This window comes from Haliotis rufescens, unplaced genomic scaffold (assembly GCF_023055435.1).
Source record: "Haliotis rufescens isolate VD_foot unplaced genomic scaffold, xgHalRufe1.0.p SCAF_25, whole genome shotgun sequence".
Classification (NCBI taxonomy): domain Eukaryota; kingdom Metazoa; phylum Mollusca; class Gastropoda; order Lepetellida; family Haliotidae; genus Haliotis; species Haliotis rufescens.
In genome coordinates, this window is record NW_025963946.1 from 1,581,877 (window position 1) to 1,600,882 (window position 19,006).

Below are 19,006 nucleotides of genomic sequence, written 5' to 3' on the forward strand. Positions count from 1 at the left end.
TTTACCCCAGGGTATGAAACTCCCCAAGACCACAGGACTGGCAAGCTGAAATACTTGCCAGCCCTGACCAAAACCTGCCTGCCCACTATAATCATATGTTTCTCAGGATAAGCTAACGGGGTTTCTTTTTGGTTACATTTTATCATTCATCTTTACATGTGAATTAATGCTTATCATCGGGATATATTTAGAATATTTTCACATATGAAATATAACCCGACAGTCGGGCAGGGGGATGTGAAAATCTGGCAGCCCGAGTTGAAATCAACCCGTCTCGGACGGTCGGGCAGGCAGGTATTTCGAACACTGCTTTACCCCATACCTTTATATTGACTTCAGTCAGTCATAGCGCTGAAACGGCTTTGTTTAACGGGGCCCAAGTTTCGTAAATCGCAGCAAAGATCTTACGTTCTTAAGTTAAACTAATGATACTAACTTATACATCTGACTTTGGTTTTATCGTCGTATCACCCATTACACAATTCTTAACTAAAAGGGTTGGAATCAATCTCTACTATAATGAACATCCTAATCTGACTCTAGAATGCTTTCGCACCTCTTCGACCCGGCTCGGCAACCATTTGCCATTTGGAAGTCTGTGAAAATACTTGTCCCATGGTGCCTCGGTTTTTCTTCACAATCCGCCTTGCTGCAGAGTTGGTTGCTCGGGGGGCCGGTGCCGATGGAGCTGGGAAGCTACCGGCGTCGTGCATCAGTCGGGACATCCGGCCGCCCTTGTCCAGATTAGCGGAGTCCTCGCCCCCTGCCGTCACTCGAGCTGCGGGTCGGGCAGACGTCGGTTGGTTGCCGTAACTGGTGAACAACTTGCCCATCCGTTTGCCCTGATCAAGCGTTGCGTTGTTTTCTGCTTCCGGTTTAACACGTGGTACCCCCCGCATCGACCGTGGAGTTTCACCGTACCTGCACATGACTTTATTCATCTGTTTTCCTTTGCCTAACGATGCATTGTCCCCTGCCTCTGCTTTCACTCTTGGAGCAGGTTTAGGAGTTTCTGGTAAATCTTTTGGATTGTGTAAAATCGAACTAATGCGGCCGCCAAGATCCATCGAGGCATTGACCTGTGCTTCGGCCTTGACCCTTGGTTCGGTTCTAGCCGACCTCGGTAAATTACCATAGCTGGTAAACAACGCTGCAGTGCCTTTACCTTTATGGTTGTCTGCGATGTCTGACGCCTCGGGCTTGACCCTGGCATTAGGACACGCCCCTGGGTCAGGACGGGGGGTAACGCCGCCTCCTAACAGAGTACCAACATTTCCTGTCCGGCCATGTTCGTAGTTTTGTTGAGCTGCGTAGGTATTACATTTTGGAACAGGTGGTGGTGCGGGCCCAGGGCCTGTGTCCTTGTCATCGATTGCGAATAAATTGATTGAACCTTTGTGCTTCCGGGATATCTCCTCTGCTTCCGGTTTCACCCTCGGGGCCTGACGGGGCGTCTGGTACGTTCCAGTAGCATCGAACCCGGGGTACGGGGCTCTTGCTTCCTCGGGCATTGTAACTATACAAGAAGAGAAAGTATTCAGTGTATATTGACATTGCATTAACGTGCAGTATACTGACAATGTTCAACACAATATGTACATATTCTTACAGTCACATACTCGTTAACCAGAGCTTAATACCCAAACTTTATGACTTTATTTTACTAATGATTCAATGTTCTTTTGTTTGTTTAAGGTAGTTTCGTGCATAAATTACGTGATTAATATCATAAAAAAATATAATAAAATGGTGCGGCCAGTTCTTGGTATGGCAATGTGTATTTCTTTGACAACGGAACCATGTTTCACAGCCTGTGCGATACTAATGTGTGTGTTGTTTTTTTATATTGTTTTTTTGTTTATGTCGGGTTTTTTGTGTATGTGTGTGAGAGGGAGATAGAGAGGGGGAGAGAGACTAGGCACAATCTCGAATAGCAAAATATGAGAGGATATTAACTACAGTGTAGAATATAATTGGATATGCTTTCCTCACACTGCCTTCCTCATCCCTTATCCACTTTTAGCCTCCGTAAGTCACTGACGCGTGTGAGGTTAGAAGTTCTTTTAATACACTGTACTGCCTTTGCGTGTCTGTATATATTTAGACCGCCTCCGTGGTCTAGTGGTAGAGCGTCCGCCCGGAGAGAGGAAGGTCCGGGGTTCGATCCCCGGCCGCGTCATACCAAAAGACGTTAAAAGATGGTACTTGTTGTTACCATGTCTGGCGCTCGGCATTTAGGTGCAAAACAAGGACTGGTCGGCTCGGAGTCAGTATACTGTGTCTGAGTGGGGTATTCATGTTAAACTGCGGCATGTTATCTCAGTGAGCTAGCACTATAAAGCATCAGTCCGGACTAGTACAAGCAGCCACACAAACACAAACACACACACACGTACATGCACGTCGCTATATAAGTGCAATAATCTTGGACGCGACGTTAAATCCCATTTCACCTCACCTCACCTCACCTGTATATATTTATATATGGACGTTCACTTGGTGAGACGTTAAACAACATGTCTGTCAGCCTGTAACTTGTTTGGACATAATACGGGTACAATATGTATGCACCCTGAATGTCCGGGTGAGAAAAGGTCTTCAGCAACCCATGCTTGCCGCAACAGATAACTATGCTTGTTGTAAGAGGCGACTAACGGGATCGGGTAGTCAGGCTCGCTGACTTGGTTGATGCATGTCACCGTATCCTACTTGCGTAGATCAATGCTAACGGTATCAATATCTGAAATGTCTGGATTGGACCAGCATAGTTATTGTACAGCCAGAGTTAGTCGGGAAGCTTGTTTATCCCATACGCGCAACTGTATGTCGTGCAATAGTCCGAGAAAAAATTAAAGGGAGGCAACTCTTAAATCCCTCTTGGAGAAATTGTTTCATGCAAAGATAGGCGAGGAAATATTTATTAATCAATAACTGATGAAATATGTGGTCAGTTTCCTAGATCAACGCACATATTTCTTGTTCAATACACAATCATTTCAAAATGCTTTGTATTTTATAATGTATCCTCTCTTTATATAAATAAATGGGGATACGCCTACGCATATATTAAACATGTGTATGATCCTATGTCATTTCGCAGCAGCAGAATTCAATCTCATTAAAATCAGATCTTTTACTCCGACGCGACATCTCTCTGCGTGACGCTGTGAGGAGACCTCCGTATTGTGCCGTGTCCGGTGAGACCAGAGCGAAAACCATGGCAACCAATCAAAGTGAAGGGTACATGGGTTCTTGAACTTGTCGCCTTTCTAGTTAGTGAGAGAGTGAGTTTGATTTTACACCGCTTTTAGCAATATTCCAGCAATATCACGGCGGGAGACATCACAAATGGGCTTCACACATTGTACCCATGTCGGGAATCGAACCCGGGTCTTCGGCGTGACGAGCGAACGCTTTAACCACTAGGCTACCCGACCTCCCCTGTCACCTTTCATAAACGATTCGGCTTCCTTTCACCACCTCGATTAGAAACAATTTGATTTGTACAAATGAAAACCCAAATATAACACAAATAACCCTTCGACGGTACACCTGTTGGGGCGTAGATGTCACGGCGCTCAGAAACGACAGGGTGCTTGAATTATTACTAACATTAATGGCGCCGTGATACTTTTTTCTTAATTTGTCGTTTAGTTTGTTATCGAGATACACACATCAAATATGCTTCTTTGAATTCGAAACAAGTATTTGGAAGTCTCGATGCTGATTGGCGGATCAGAGAGGTCACTTGACACGACATCCCATATGCAATTGTTCTCAGATCTTCACGCAGAGAGCCGTATCGTTATAAAACAGATCTGATTTTAATGAGATTGCAGCAGACTTTATCCTGAACAGCTGCGGAAGAGGATTGCTTGTCCAAATGGCTGCAATATGTGTTGAAAATTTGTTTGTTTACAATTACTATGTACCAACAGGAACAGGAACTTTTGTTTGTTGTTTTACGTCGCACTCAACAATATTCCAGCTATATGACGGCGGTCTGTAAATAATCGAGTCTGGATCAGACAATCCAGTGATTGACATCGTGAACATCGATCCACGCAATTCAAATCGATGACAAGCATCAACCAAGTCAGCGAGCCTCACCACCCGATCTCGTTAGTCGCCTCTTACGACGAGCAGACTCGCCTTTTACGACAAGCATTGGTTGCTGAAGTGCTGTTTTAACCCGGATCTTCACGGGTCAGGAACAATAACTGGCTAAATAATTAATAACTTTCAATGAACACTAAGGATATATGTCACTGCTGCAAGTAATCTGTATTCATAGTTTAATTTTTACAGAACTAAACTCGTCCTGATAATAACAATACTGTGCATGACATCAGTATTTTTAAGGTTTCATCTATTGATAGTTATAACTGCATCGTGAAGCAATAACCACACACACACATGTTACCTGGTGATATTGACGCAAAGGAAAATAAATTTGGTTTGCCAAACAAACATGTATTTCAACAATATCACAGTTTTGTGAGATATAACAGTAAGCAGGCAAATTCAAATTGTTTGTGTAGTCTGGGAAAGATTTGATTTTTGCTTGTCAATTCGTTTGTAATAAGGACTCAGTTACTGTTGTGTGTTTTGTAACAACGTCAAACATTCATCATATCTGCACAAGAATTAAACATTAAAAATGATCAAAATTATTATTATTATTATTTACAAATTAAAATAAATAATGCAGCAAAGAGTGTTAGGGTGATACTGGCACAGTCAGGCTAGTTAGGCTCATCATCAGCTTATTAACTGTTTCAGAGAGACCGAGGAGTGATCGGGGAACAGTAGCACAATGACATCCTTTGTTTATAAAAAATATTATCCCGAAAAATATGTATGATCACTAACGTTGTCTGTTCACAATATATATAAAGGCTAGATTTCCTGGCTAAAGCGCTTCCACTGTATATTTATTAATCAGATTCTTGCGATCACATTAAATTTAAACACTGTCTTGCATAAAACATGTATAATGAATCATCACATTAGCATCCACGCACCGGGCCCAAAAATCTGAAAATCTGAATTTTAGTAGTGCAGCAAATTCATGATGTGCGTTTAATGTTATGACTATCACATGACCTAAATAATTTACAGTAGATTATTTTAAGTTGTGCCCGGTTCAGAAAGAGTGGAAAAAATTGTCACTGCTACAATGAATTGGGGTAAATGATGTTCAACGGGTTTTATATACGTGTATATAATATTGCACAAATCGACATTAGCCCTTACTCCTGTTTAATTAACGTAGACACATATTTAATATATCACTGAGATCGCTTTGTAAAGAGTCGTTGCTATATCATAAACGTTATTTTGTAACAAACACAGTGTTTGAAAATTTAGAATATGATGGCTGTTCAAACACACCTTGTCATCATGTGGAAGGACGCTGAGTGTGATCACTTCCGTGTCAACACATATTTTGCCGTCCATGTTCAGATCGATATAAACCGTGGATTGTTAAGAAATTGATGATCCCCCGATACAGCTGACTTGCGTGCAGACTTGGTCGATAATACACTTGAGAAATAAAACACCTATTGCCCTCTAATCTACAGCGTTATCTCTGTTTTGGTGTTGAAATCACATGGACAATCGCCATTCACGTGAATATTTTCTTACCTGTTCGCACCTGTGAAAAGCTGACAATCAGTCGGGAAGAGGAGACTTTGACGTGATCGATAACAGTAACTCGGTCCGGTATTATATGTTACTTATGTAGTAGCATCGTCTATGCAAACAACAAACCTTGACACGTCAACAGATGTCGCTATTTTAAACTGGAATCGATTAAACAGAAGAAATATATGCGTAGCTATGGTAAACAAACTCGCCTCCCGAGACTCGAAGCCTCGTTTTCATCTCACTTCCGGTTGAGAGGGAAATAACCGAAACTTGTTTTGTTCGGTCAGTCGATTCATTCCGATCTCGGATACGAGGGCCGGTCACGCTGTCGGCGAACTTGGAATTGTTAATGAAGAGTTTCTGTGACAGGTAGGGAGGTACATTCGATTAGATAGTGTGGTGATGATGGAGTGACATCTACAATAGATTTCATAGTATGGTTTCTTCGATGACAATGTGACGATGTGGATTGACATTTTGAAAACGTGCTACCGCCTAGCCTGTTTAAATGGGTTTAAATTTTAATCCCAGCGCGTTGGAACGTCGGTTACAAGGAAGTGTCAGTTTAAACTGAAAGACACTTTAATGCCAACAAGCTTTCTGATTGTGTAGATATTTTTGTTCGTACGTAAAACATGTTTACCCATCAAAATGTGCCCCAACGCATTGTAATCAAATGAGCAAGCGCGCAACACGAGAGAGGCGAAATGTGGAAGCAATTTGCAGGGGTCAGTACCCCAACGAAATTGTATGGGGCCAGGGATTGATATCATTGTTTTTTGCAGCACGGGTTAGAATCTGAAAATCAGTGAACAGTAACGCTACTGGGTGTTCGTGTAATTTTGTTGCATGCTTCGATTTCAATTAGGGTAGATTTTATTTAATCTTGGCAGAATTCGTTTAGAAATTGACTTTAAGATCTTACTTTGCGGAGTGAAGTGTTTATTTGAATAATTTGCAAGTTGATTATAGAATGTAAAAGTGTATTTTTTATATATTATTGAAAAGAAGTTAAGGACCACCCGATAATTTCATATTACTATAGTTGATCTGTAATGCCATTTTAATGAATAGGGTGATCCTAAATTCCGTCTCTTTAGTGTGTGCGCACACGCACACACGCACACACACACAAGGGCGCCTTGCCTTAAAAGCTCAACGATTAGATATCTGAGATTTATGAACTGATAGGCTATTTAACTTTATGATATACAGTCGTATAACGTAAACACAACTTGTTAGTCTGACCCGCCCAAATATCTTATCAGCTGACAGTGTGTTCATTGTGTACATTTGCAATAAAATCAGATTAGAATCTTTATAACTGTTAGCAAACTGATAAACCAGGTTTGATAAAAAAAGGTGTCGTGAGATAAGATGCACACACATATACTGATATAAGTATTAGGCCTATACAAATAGCGATTTCTTAATGATACATTACAATCAGTATTATAGTCTTTAATCAATAGTACGAATATGCATGTTTTTGCATATATATTGTTATTATTATCATCATTGCTATTATTTGTGAAACCCGTTAGTATTACTGTTACTATTCGGCCATTGTGCTGACAGGGCCTTAGGGAAAGAGTTCATGACCCTAAACCCCCGTTAAAACGAAAGGGCCGTATACCTATCAAGGTTTGGCCACTTATTTCCAATAATGGAAACAATTACGCATAAATACCCGAAGGAGTGTGGGCGGAACAGACCCCTGTTGAACAGAGCCAGGGAATGTTAGTTTGACAGTTTGTATTGAAGCACACAGCAGGACACATGGAGAACCTCTTCTGTTGGCTAAAAGGTGGGGAGATTGTCTCTGAAATACGAGGAGTCCCGGTTTACAAACCCAGACATGTACACTGCGAAATCATTGGGATGTACCGTCCTGACATTTAAGCATGCTTTGTCAAGCGGTTTTCGTTTCCCTCATATAGAAACATACCCTAATACATGTTTTTACGGGTCAGTGGTGTGTTCCCAAGGCATTAACATCATCAAACGTGGGATGCTGTTACAGTGGTGGAAGCAGCTGAATAAATTGTGATCCGTGGAGTGTTTATTTTCCCAGAGATGTAGATGGTGATTGGTATTTCACCTGCTCCAGTATCATGACAGCAGAGACCCACAACAGAATGGTCTATGACAGGTAAAACATGCTGCCTTTTTACGGGGTCGAATCTGGTACCGAGAAACCAGTATAGCAGATACTGGGAATAACCATCCCTCGCCGGTAGCGCGATCAGCAGCCTGGGGCACAGTGGCAAGTCGTCTGGAGACTCATCGCCCGCTGCGTGCCTGACGCTGCCCTGGCCGACGTTGTCAGATGTTGCCGACTGACGGTGTTGACTCGCGGAAATTACATAACACGTCGTGGTATCTTGATGCGAGAGACCGGTTACTTCACGTCCGTGTGTGGCCCCAAAACATTTACTCTTCTGGTATATCGCAACCACGAGATATGGAAACATTTTGGTTCCTATATACTGACTTTGAGAAATAAGGGAACGAACATTTCGGGAGTATATTGCGTGAGATCTCGTATGTACGCGATGGAAACCAGTGTTATAGTACAATGGACACAAGATGTGAAGTCTAACAGACCAACCCTCATTTGCTTCGTTAGTTCATGATACTCGAACACAGCGGGAAATATGTTTGTTTTTTTAAATATTCTATTATTCCGGTAATATGCACATTATATGTACTGAACAAAAGGGTTAGGGTACATGATATATAGAGGTTATCACGCGAGTGAATGGTAAATATCCTGTATAAGAATAAACATTGTATTTGGTGAGCCTTGTTTATTCCTAATACAGGATATTTACCATCCCAAACACACAAGCGTGATAACCTCTTTATCATGTTACGTCATTCTGCAATTCAATCTCTTCCCATCTGTCACAATTATTACCTAAACAGTGCATGTTTTCCTGGAATGTGCGCATTAATATATATTACGTCAGAAGGTAAGTAATGTGTCTTTGGACAGCGACGACAGTCAGTATAGTCCCAACTGAAACCTGTTTCCTATACACTGGCGTAACTACATATAGGTATATATATGATCGAGTGAGTGAGTGAGTGACTATAACTGCTGTCGAGTTAAGACTATAAGAAGCTCAGTTGATATTACCAAATCACAAATGCATTGGACCCGTGAAGATCCAGGGTAGAATAGGTCTTCAGCAACCCATGCTTGCGCGACTATGCTTGTCGTGAGAGGCGACTAACGGAGCCGGGTGGTCAGGCTCGCTGACTTGGTTGATGCATGTCATCGATCCCAACTGCTTGGATCGATGCTCATAATATCAGTCACTGGATTGTCTGGTCCAGACTCGATTATTTTCAGACCGCCCGCATATAGCTGGAATACTGCTGAGTGCGGCGTTAAACAACAAACAAAACAAACAAACAAACAAATGCATCGTGGGAAATATCCACCCGAAGCAGATTTCAATGTTGCAGTAGCTTTTCTACAAAAAGTAAGGAGAGAAACGGTATTCACATCTGGCGATTGTTTCTTGTAAACAGAAGCGACAAAAAACATTTTCTTAATCTTTAGACAGCTCTTCTACTTTGTACGAATAATATTACGTAATTAACGACCATGTGTATTATAGCAAATGTATTAATCGGTACACTTCAGAGGCGATATGTCATAGAGTCTGTTTTTATTATCGTCATTATCAAAGTCACCCCTAACTCCGGATGTCATTTACGACATCTGTTGAAGGGGACACAACTCTTCTTACCACCCCGGGAAGTCCCGGGGTATGTGATGCAATACATTGTATTAGAATCCACGTGTAAGTGGTCCGACTGTAGTCTAGTCGCGGGAGTCGGGTGACCGTGTTTGTTGAGCATTTACCCGATTTGACCGATAACGGGTAGAAGATAGCACTCCTGTAGAGGTAAACATTCCTTCTTTTCTCATCGCCATAGAAGATTAGTAGGTTGTTTAGTGACGTCATTGCCATGGTGTTCCGTTACTCCTTTCTTTTGTAGAGATGAAACTTCGGGGATCGACCACAAACTGAGTTTGTATAGCAAGCCGTTTTACATATATAGACATTCCATTCGTACATACATATATGCAGGGATGGATGAATATATATATATATATATATATATATATATATATATATATATATATATATATATATATTGAAACATTTCGGGTGGAATGTGAAGGACGGTTTTTACAATTGTTATTTTCTGTTTTTAGTGAGTATCAGGGGAACATTATTGGGGTGTGATTTGTTTGTTGGTTGTTATTTGACGCCGCACTCAGCACTACTCCGGCTATATGACGGCGGTCTGTAAATAATCGAGTCTGGACCAGACAATCCAGTTACTGACATCATGAACATCGATCCACGCAACTGAGATCCGATGACATGCATCAACCAAGTCAGCGAGCCTGACCACCCGATCCCGTTAGTCGCCTCTTACGACAAGCATAGTCACCTTTTACGACAAGCATGGTTGCTAAAGACATATTCTACCCCGGATCTTCACGGGTCTTTTAGGGTAATGATACACGTCAGGCATAAATATTACTAATTCTTTTTTCATGACATCAGGTTTTCTGGTGTGTTTTTTCACTTCGTGGATGTTGTTTTATCACCGGGTATGCTGTAAAACAACGTGTATGTTTGTGAACACGTCGGGTATGTTTCATCACACCGTCACCCGATATGTTGTGTGTTTTATAACACCAAGTATGCTGTTTTGACACATGGTGTATGGTTTATCATGCAGGTTTTAGTGTGTTGCTTGTTCTGTTGTGAATCGAACAAACGATAAATATCTAATCATCGATAATTTACCACCAGTCGTTTAAGTGTTGATATCTTCAGCTGTTTTATGATTAGGCATAACTGCTGAGACGAGGCAAATATTGTTTGACTGCTGTTTTTACAATATTTAGATATGCCGGAGAGTGGTAAATGTTGAGGGGACACGGAAAGCCAAGTCATTGAAGGCGCCGCAATTCGCTTTGCAGAGTTGCGTCCCTTGGACACGCCAGAAACCTATAATTGTAGGTTCGAATCCCGATTCCCCCCAATTATGTTTCTGTGTTGGTCAGCACCATGCGCGTGCTCGTGGCAAACCTCTGAGACCTGCATCACTTCTGGCTTTCCATTCACATAAAACCGACACGTCGTGATATAACTTGAATACTGTTCAAAAGCGGCATGAAACCCAACTCACTCACTCACTCTCGTTTATTGACGGACCGTAATATTTGATGTGTCACCGTATCTATCTTTCACTTCTTATCTTTTCACTACCCACCCAGACATAAAAAGGTTATCATTGCAAGTATGATGAAAATAGTTTCGTGTATTTACTTCATTAGTGGATTAACCTTCATCTCAGCCTCATCTAACCTGCATGTATACTTACCAATAGCGGGCCCCAAGCCATACACGTACAGGAAGTAGTAACTGAATGATAGCCATGGTAGTGTTGTCAGTCGACGCCCTCAGCCGACGGTGCAGAGAACGCCCTGTGTCAAATGTCCCCGTTTGTATTGCCTGGTGGGAGAGTCTCAAATGCTATTATTGAATGGTCACTGAAATTAAGACTAAAAGTTGATGGCGGAACACGTGCCAAAGTTTGTTGAAATTAGGGATAACTATATCAGCTAATACAAACTGTTATAAACGTCGCCGCAGCAATGTAAGCTTCTTGATTTATGTTTTTTAAGGTCAAAGTATGTAGTCCTTCAAGGTCAAAGTGTTTAATATTTCGATATCAGCCAATATGAAAAGTAATTGACCGACCGTTTCATATTCAGGGTATCGAGATCCGATATTGTTTCAGCTTCAGCTACAAAACAAGATACGCACATCCGCACATCCGCACGCACAGAGAATATCAACTGGTAAGCCCCTTACGTCTCCGCTAAGTTTTTGGACATCGACTGTTGTGATGGTAGATAGTAGGCCTATGGGACACGTGTTTCATCTGTGCATTAAGTTGTTTTGTTGGGAACGTTAGAAAGCGTCGGCAAAACATGCTTTGGGCGGGGGAAGAGTCCAATAATTTATTAACTGCTTTTGCCGAAAGGCTTACTTGCCTGAAATTTCCTGCGGCATTGTCGAAAATAATAAACGTCATAAGAGTTGGTTGTCGGCTATCTCTAGGGAATTAGGCGTCTTCATGTCGTAAACTTCATAATAATTGCAATTGAAAGTCAAAAGTAATACAATTGTTAATTGTTATGAGCTGGCAGACATTTGTGGTATGATTTTACGAGGCCGATTAAAAATGTCTGTTTGTATAGTCATCAGTATGACCAATCTATACGCCTAAAGCTATTTCCTAAACCCGGATTTTTTTTAATTGTTTCAGAATTATTTCATGCACTGTATTCGGGTCATTGGTATCAGTAGTCTATCGGATGTATATAACTGTAAGGGTTAAGATTCACATTAATTGATTGCAGCCTCCACCTTCGCCCCAGGTCATGTACAAGGCATGCTAGCCCCGCCCAGTTGGGATATTCCAGTCAACATGTTCTTTTTTCCGATTTATCGACATATCAAACGGAAAAAACGTGTCGTTGTGTGGCGTTTGTGTTGTTGCCTTTGATTGATTTGACAATGAATGTGTTTCCGTTTTCCTTCTAAACGTCAAACCAAAACCTTGGATATTCCAGAAGCACACACAGGCCAGACGTAACGTCAGTGGGAATCTTTTACGACCATGAAACGTGTTTCGTCCTGTTTATGTTCAATGCACCTTTTTCAATCTCATCACATCTATACACATGTATCACTACGCCACACAATCACCTTTGCATTCGTGACCAACTCGTGTTATTCCGGGACAAGCCGAATACCGACTCGTGCCCCTCTCGTGGCCATTTTTGCGACCGGGTTCCGTCTTAGCGGAAACGGGCATACCCAAAACAATTGTCAACTCGTTGCGTAATGTTTCACATATATTTTCCCATATATTATATATATTTCAGATGCAATTAAAAGCACATCGGGACATGCGGATTTATACAGTATGAATGAACAAATTTAACTGTGTCTTTGGTATATTTTTAGATGTAAGACATATGTAAAATCAAAAATTGTTTCTGAGGGATTCTTTGACGAAGAACTTGAAATCATACGCGCATTCTGATTGGTTTGTCGTATTTTCGCACATAACATTCATCGATTGGGGGGCGAGTCTTCTTGCAGGTTACGGAAAGGGACGATTGATAACGAATGTCACCTTTGAAGAATTTCAACACACAAAAGCGAGCGTTTGATGTAAACAAGAGGCTGCGCAACAGACGGGCGTAACCAGACGAGCAGCGTAATTCCAGCCGCGATCCAGTCTATTCGCCAAGCGCTCATATTCATCATGGTGATGTACAGCGTTGTCTGTTTTTATTATGCACAGCCCGAGTATGTGTTCCGCCACTATGTCGCCTCTGTACTTAGTTAATCAGCCATGAAACTCACGATTGCCATCTTGAAATCAGCAGATGAGTACCTGCCCGCGGACGCATCTTTCCTCCTTTTCTTATCGCTGTTATCAGAGAATATGTGCACGGGGTTGCAAGAGCTACCTCATTTGTCAGATAGCTAACCTGATCGAAACGGCGGCGTATCGCAGTAGTTACGCCTGTATCGATGGCTACCGTTTTTTGTTTATATGTCGGTTAACTTATCAAGCACCGCAGTAAAATTGATGTGAACATATTTTTTTCTAAAAGGCGACTGTGCCTGTCGTAAGACGAGACTAACGGGGTCGGGTGGTCAGGCTCGCTGACTTGGTTGATGCATGTCATCGTATCTCAGTTGTGTTGATCGATGCTGATGATATCAATCACTGGGTGTCTGGTCCAGACTCGATTATTTACAGACCGCCGTCATATAGCTGGAATATTGCTGAGTGCGGCGTTAAACAAGCAAACCAAGAAAAGAAATCTTGCTGCATGCACTGGCGTTTTGTCAGGTACATGGGTATAAGACAATTGGCATGCATGTGTTTGAAGACCTGTCTCACGCACCCCTCTTTGGGGCTGAGGTTGGCTCAATGGGTCCCAGAGATGGTGTACGAAGGTGTATGTATGTTGAGTTGGCATTAGATAGTGTTCAGTGTGTATCTGATTGGGACCTTTAAGCTTATGTGATCCCATACAGGAGTTAAGAGGGTCGTGTCGCTTTGTGAACCGGGAGCTCTATCTCTCTATTTAGCAAGTTTAGGAATGCGTTCTGACAAAAATACACACATATCTGGGAACTTGATAAATTCGAGTGTTAACTATTGGTTATCCATCCGTTTAAATCTCATGATATTTAACCATTTTAATGTCCCCGTGAACACTGTGTAGGTCATGAAAAAAACTAACAATGGTGAAGGTCGCATACAAGTAGACATTTATTTGGGGGATGGTGATCTTTTCTGTACAGGCAAAGCTAACCCATCTCTGTTGAACAAGACAGATACTGTCCCAGGTTTGTACGTTTGTAAACAGTTGTCCCGTTCCCGGAAACTTAAGGAGGCCTTAGTTGAATTTAAATCTCCAGTTTGACTTTTATTGCGATTTATCTTGAAAGGGGTCAGAAGTCAAGTCATGATTGCTTAATGGGTAATGGGGCGTTCTTGATATGAACGATGGGCCTGGACACGAAGATATGGGGAGAAGTAACAATGACGTCAAAGTATGGGTGAGTCCCAGTTATTTAACGCCGCACTCATCAATATTCCAGCTATATGACGGCGGTCTGTAGATAATCGAGTCTGGACCAGACAATCCACTGATTGATATCATGAACATCGATTCACGCAAGTGGGATACGATGACATGCCTCAACCAAGTCAGCAAGCCTGACCACCCGATCCCGTTAGTCACCTCTTACGACAAGCATAGTCGCAAGCATGGGTTTTAGGGCAAGCATGGGTTGCTGAAGACCTTTTCTACCCCGGATCTTCACGGGTCGCGTTGATGTAATCGTAATAGTGTGGTTTGTGTGATGCGTGAAACAGCGCCCTCTTACTCCATGTAAATTGATCAGGTCCTTGGGGTGTTGTAAATTTGTTATGAGGTACTGGAGTTGACTGCAGTGCCACTACGACAGCTCTGTGTTCGACTGGTTCCTCCAGAATATCACCTTCTTGGTGGCTGCTTCAGTGTGTCATCGAACCCTGAGAGAGAGAGAGTTACAATGTACCGCGCATTGGCAGTATTGCAGCCATTGACCCATGATCACACTGTTAGCCGCACGAGTAACGGGACGACGTGACATACTCTCATATTGTTCTTATTTTGCGGATCTGGGGTAAATACAACACAAGCTATGGACAATCTGTCTTTGGTTTTAGTCATAAGACCAACGAATAGTTTCATAGTTCGTGGCGTCTGAGGCTAGATTGTTTGGAGTGACCTTTACTCTATACGCATCAAAGGAATGTTCACGTATAAGGCTAACGAGTCATGGACTAAAGATTTGTATTATAACGGTGAAGGGCCAAATCCATGTACATATATCAGTGAGTACTTCACTTTGCGGCACATGGCGAACTGTAGTCATCGACACTTGAAATAGAATCACGAAACGACCCGTGAAGATCCGGGGTAGAATAGGTCTTCAGCAACCCATGCTTGCCGTAAAAGGCGATTATGCTTGTGGTAAGAGGCGACTAACGGGATCGGATGGTCAGTCTCGCTGGCTTGGTTGATGCATGTCATCGTATCCCAATTGCGTGGATCGATGCTCATGTTTTCAATCACTGGACTGTCTGATCCAGACTCGATTATTCACAGATCGCCGTCATATAGCTGGAATATTGCTGAGTGCGGCGTTAAACAACAAACAAACACAAAAAATCACGAAACATCGCGATGATTAATTCACGAAGATATCTGACAGCCGATTGTAACCGCGTGGTCAAAGCTCAAAGATTGTTTATCGCTAGCAAAATTAACATTTCTTGAAAGGTGCACTTTGCATATTTCGTCATTACTGTAAGTCGTACTCCTTAACGGCGGAATGGCTTGTTTAACTTTATAGCATTAGCCCACATGCCGCTATCTTCGTTAATTAATCATCGCGGGTTTTCGTGATTCTATTTCAAGTAGCGAGGACTAACTCCATGCTATATTATGGAGGTTCCGACAGTCGTACCTCGAACGGAGTGGAGTCGCACCTGGAGGTCTGTGAAAAGGGTGCTCGTAATTCCCGTTCTTTGATACAGACTTGCAACATGTTATTGACTGGCGGAAATATTAGGGAAACCAGGTCCAGCTGTGTGGATATCGTAACCCCAATAGCCAAATAGCGTACGGCATGCGTGTGGGGAATTGCGCAATCTCTTAGCGTTACGTCTGACGTAAGTCAGCCCGAGGGAGTAGTACGAACGAAAGACTCGCCGATAGAGGGGACTCGCTGTTGGCGTCTTGCCCTCATCCAACATGCATGTACAGTATGGTTTAGAAGAGAAATAAAGTTGGCGGGTACCATAGTCACTATTTATATACGAAAACTGGAAACTTGACTCACATAAACTATTTACTTAATGGCTTGAGAGTTCATGGACATACCGTCATGAGAGATTTTGCCGTTCGTTTTCAAGCCGTGTAAGTGTGTCCTTCGTATAGTAGTCTTACCACACCAGACCGCCTCCGTGATCTAGTGGTAGAGCGTCCGCCCGGAGGTCCGGGGTTCGATTCCACGACCGCGCTACCCTTCAAGGCTTTATTTATTAAAGGGGCAAAAGGACTGGTCAGTTCGGAGTCAGTATACTGTGTCTAAGTGGGAGTATTCGTGTTACAGGAGCGATCAGGTAGCCTAGTGGTTAAAGCGTTCGCTCGTCACGCCGAAGACCCGGGTTCGATTCCCGACATGGGTACAATGTGTGAAACCCATTTGTGGTGTCCCCCGCCGTAATATTGCTAAAAGCGTCGTAAAACCATATTCACTCACTATTCATGATGCACTGTGGCATGGTATCTCATTGGGCAAGCACTGTATAATCGGAATTAGTCCTGACGAGCACACACACACACACACACACACACACACCTCTTACCACACGATTATCGGATCGTGATGTTTTAAATATATCTTTCTATTCATGGCTATATTCATTATATATCAACGTGTTCTCGTCGCTTCATGGCTGAAATAATGCCGATGCGACGTTAAATTGTAACTCACGCAATCCCGTATCGTGACCCAACGTATGGCTAACGTTGCGCCCATACCAACGCGAATCGGTACAAACTAATATTGGGTATCATCGGAATGTGTTTGTAGAAACTAGCAGTTCACACGTAAATGAAGAGAGGAGGAGTGCTCAAGGACAGCAACTTGTTTTATTATTGCTGGCAGGACGAGGTCACGGTCCAGTTACTATTAACTGTGGCGAGCACAAAGCAAACCAACTGAAATCACTGTCTATCCATTAAACAAAATAGCTCGCCGTTGTACTCACGTGACCAGAAATAGTCGTGGGCGTTATTTTTGGAGTGAGTGAAAGTAAGAAGGATGACAGACACCCGAGTGTGTGATGCCCAGAGAAGCTGGTATGGCGGGCGAGTCATTCCGCAGACTGGCAGGTCCGAATGAATCACCAAGATTAACGACACAGGTGCGAATACTCCCTACAGTGCATATTTTACACGCCGGTCCGTAATTAGACTGGGAACCGTCTGTATATAATGTACACGTGAGACAACCACAACTTCCAAAGTTACGTTCGCGTGTCCTACTTTCATGGTTTGTCAAATACGAGTTCGATTGTGAAATGATGGTCAGGATTGGTGTTATTTTTCTTAAACACATATATTAGGAATACTAGTGGCTATGTATATACGACAATAGGCTTTTTGAAGATTGTCTGTTTTGTTCTTTGCGTTTGGAAACGTGAAAGGTCCTATAATGTATTGATATGTCTAATTGCTGCCTATGCTGGCAAGCTATTTCGGTCCAACAAATTGTCCCCCTTTCACAAAGATCAATGAAAGAGATTTAGAATGTGTATTATTCAAATAGTTTTATATCCGAAAGACACGCCTATTGGTGACATCGCGGTTATGAACAGGTGTTTTTGTGAAGTCAAATTGTTGTATGAACACGTCTAATCTCAAAGTTTATAATAGCAAATATGTGAGTTTAGTTATTCAGCGAGACCCTGTGAGAATGCTAAGAATCACAATGCTCTGACGTACGTGTGTTGTTAGCTAATTGTTACAGCCGTCCCTTACGTTCACCATACAGAGAGTACGGGATGGACGGGGCTCCGTTTGGGCGCTGGAGTCTCGCGCTACATTCATGTTCTGGTTCAACGAACCGCCTAAGATCATTAGCTTGAAACACAACGGACAAACATTGCTGATAGAAATCCGTCGATAGGGTAAACGAGATCAACTATTCTGGCGTGACGATGTTTCACGATTGTGTTACCAGTCTATGGATACTTAGTCGCAGTGTTGCACGTCCATGAAGTGTAAGATGATAGTGTGTTCCCCAGTCGAGATTAAGGTACATAAGCTATTCTTAGTGCGCAAAGTTTGTCGGAAGAGCCGACCACACTGGGGATTGGATGGTTACCTACCCACAGCTGCATGTGTGTCATCTTACCCCTGTAACGTGGATCGTTGCTCACGCTGTCGACCACTGGTTCATGTATACCAAAGACATGATGTAACAGGTTGCACCATTCACTCACTGAGTGTCATGTATCTTATAATCCTCACGTTCTTGACATTTCCACCACATCCAGAAAGACGCTGAACGGACAAATTATGATTCACTGGACTGTTCGCCAAAACGCAACTATCTTTTACCTCCTATTGCCCCCACATGGTGAATTAAACATGTTCTCCTCCACGTGACCGTGACATCATTAGTTTGTATGTTGTTTTTTATCAACTCGTGAGTGAAGTTTGCCACAAGTTGTTACAGCGTTGTGATTAGCTCGACTGGCGGGGGATTATCTGCGTTCAGGGATAGCGGCAGGAGTTACGTGCTGTGAAAACACTGCCTCCCCTCCTGGAGAGCTGGACGCAGATGTAGTGAGGGCGAGCGACAGTTAGACAACGACAGTTGTAGACCGTAGACACAAGGGATAGACTCCCTGGGTTACAAGGAGTGGCCATTCGGAATTCTGGGATCTTACACCGCACAGGTATGTTGGAAACATAACCTTTTGTGTGGATATTTTAAGTTTTATATGGTCATGCCCATTCTCGTCTTGTCACTGCCGACTTAGAGACTACGTATAGGGTGTGTGTTGGGACTTCAGGCTTAGGTATGGGGATCGTATTGTAATTCTTGCCATCTGATAAAATTGTCCAAAAAATTTTTGGGGTTTAGGGCAGCATTTCTTC

The 19,006-nt window shown here is 42.6% G+C and overlaps 2 protein-coding genes across 4 annotated transcripts in view; one reads left to right on the top strand and one right to left on the bottom strand.

The window, feature by feature from the left end:
• Positions 1–205: 205 nt before the first annotated feature.
• Positions 206–5,894, bottom strand: LOC124141341. Of its 2 annotated transcripts, none has more exons than XM_048402239.1 (2): positions 5,660–5,894; positions 206–1,516 (listed from the first exon to the last, which is right to left on the bottom strand). In XM_048402239.1, the coding sequence occupies exon 2, from the start codon at positions 1,509–1,511 to the stop codon at positions 540–542; it is 972 nt and encodes a 323-aa protein (XP_048258196.1). In that variant the 5' UTR covers positions 1,512–1,516; positions 5,660–5,894; the 3' UTR covers positions 206–539. The 2 variants fall into 2 exon arrangements, with proteins under 2 accessions (XP_048258196.1, XP_046365276.1); XM_046509320.2 differs by having other exon boundaries at positions 208–1,516; positions 5,650–5,894.
• Positions 5,889–19,006, top strand: part of LOC124141342 — a 44,563-nt gene continuing 31,445 nt past the window's right edge. Inside the window, exon 1 of one of the 2 annotated variants that reach the window (XM_046509322.2) lies at positions 5,889–6,021. The gene's annotated coding sequence lies outside the window, so the exon portion shown is untranslated. Of the gene's footprint in view, positions 6,022–18,535; positions 18,805–19,006 lie in introns of those variants that run through there. The other variant, XM_046509321.2, reaches the window with a different exon arrangement.

Bases quoted from the DNA above. Each gene is read 5' to 3' on its own strand.
- LOC124141341 (XM_048402239.1), bottom strand. From the start codon at position 1,511: ATGCCCGAGGAAGCAAGAGCCCCGTACCCCGGGTTCGATGCTACTGGA.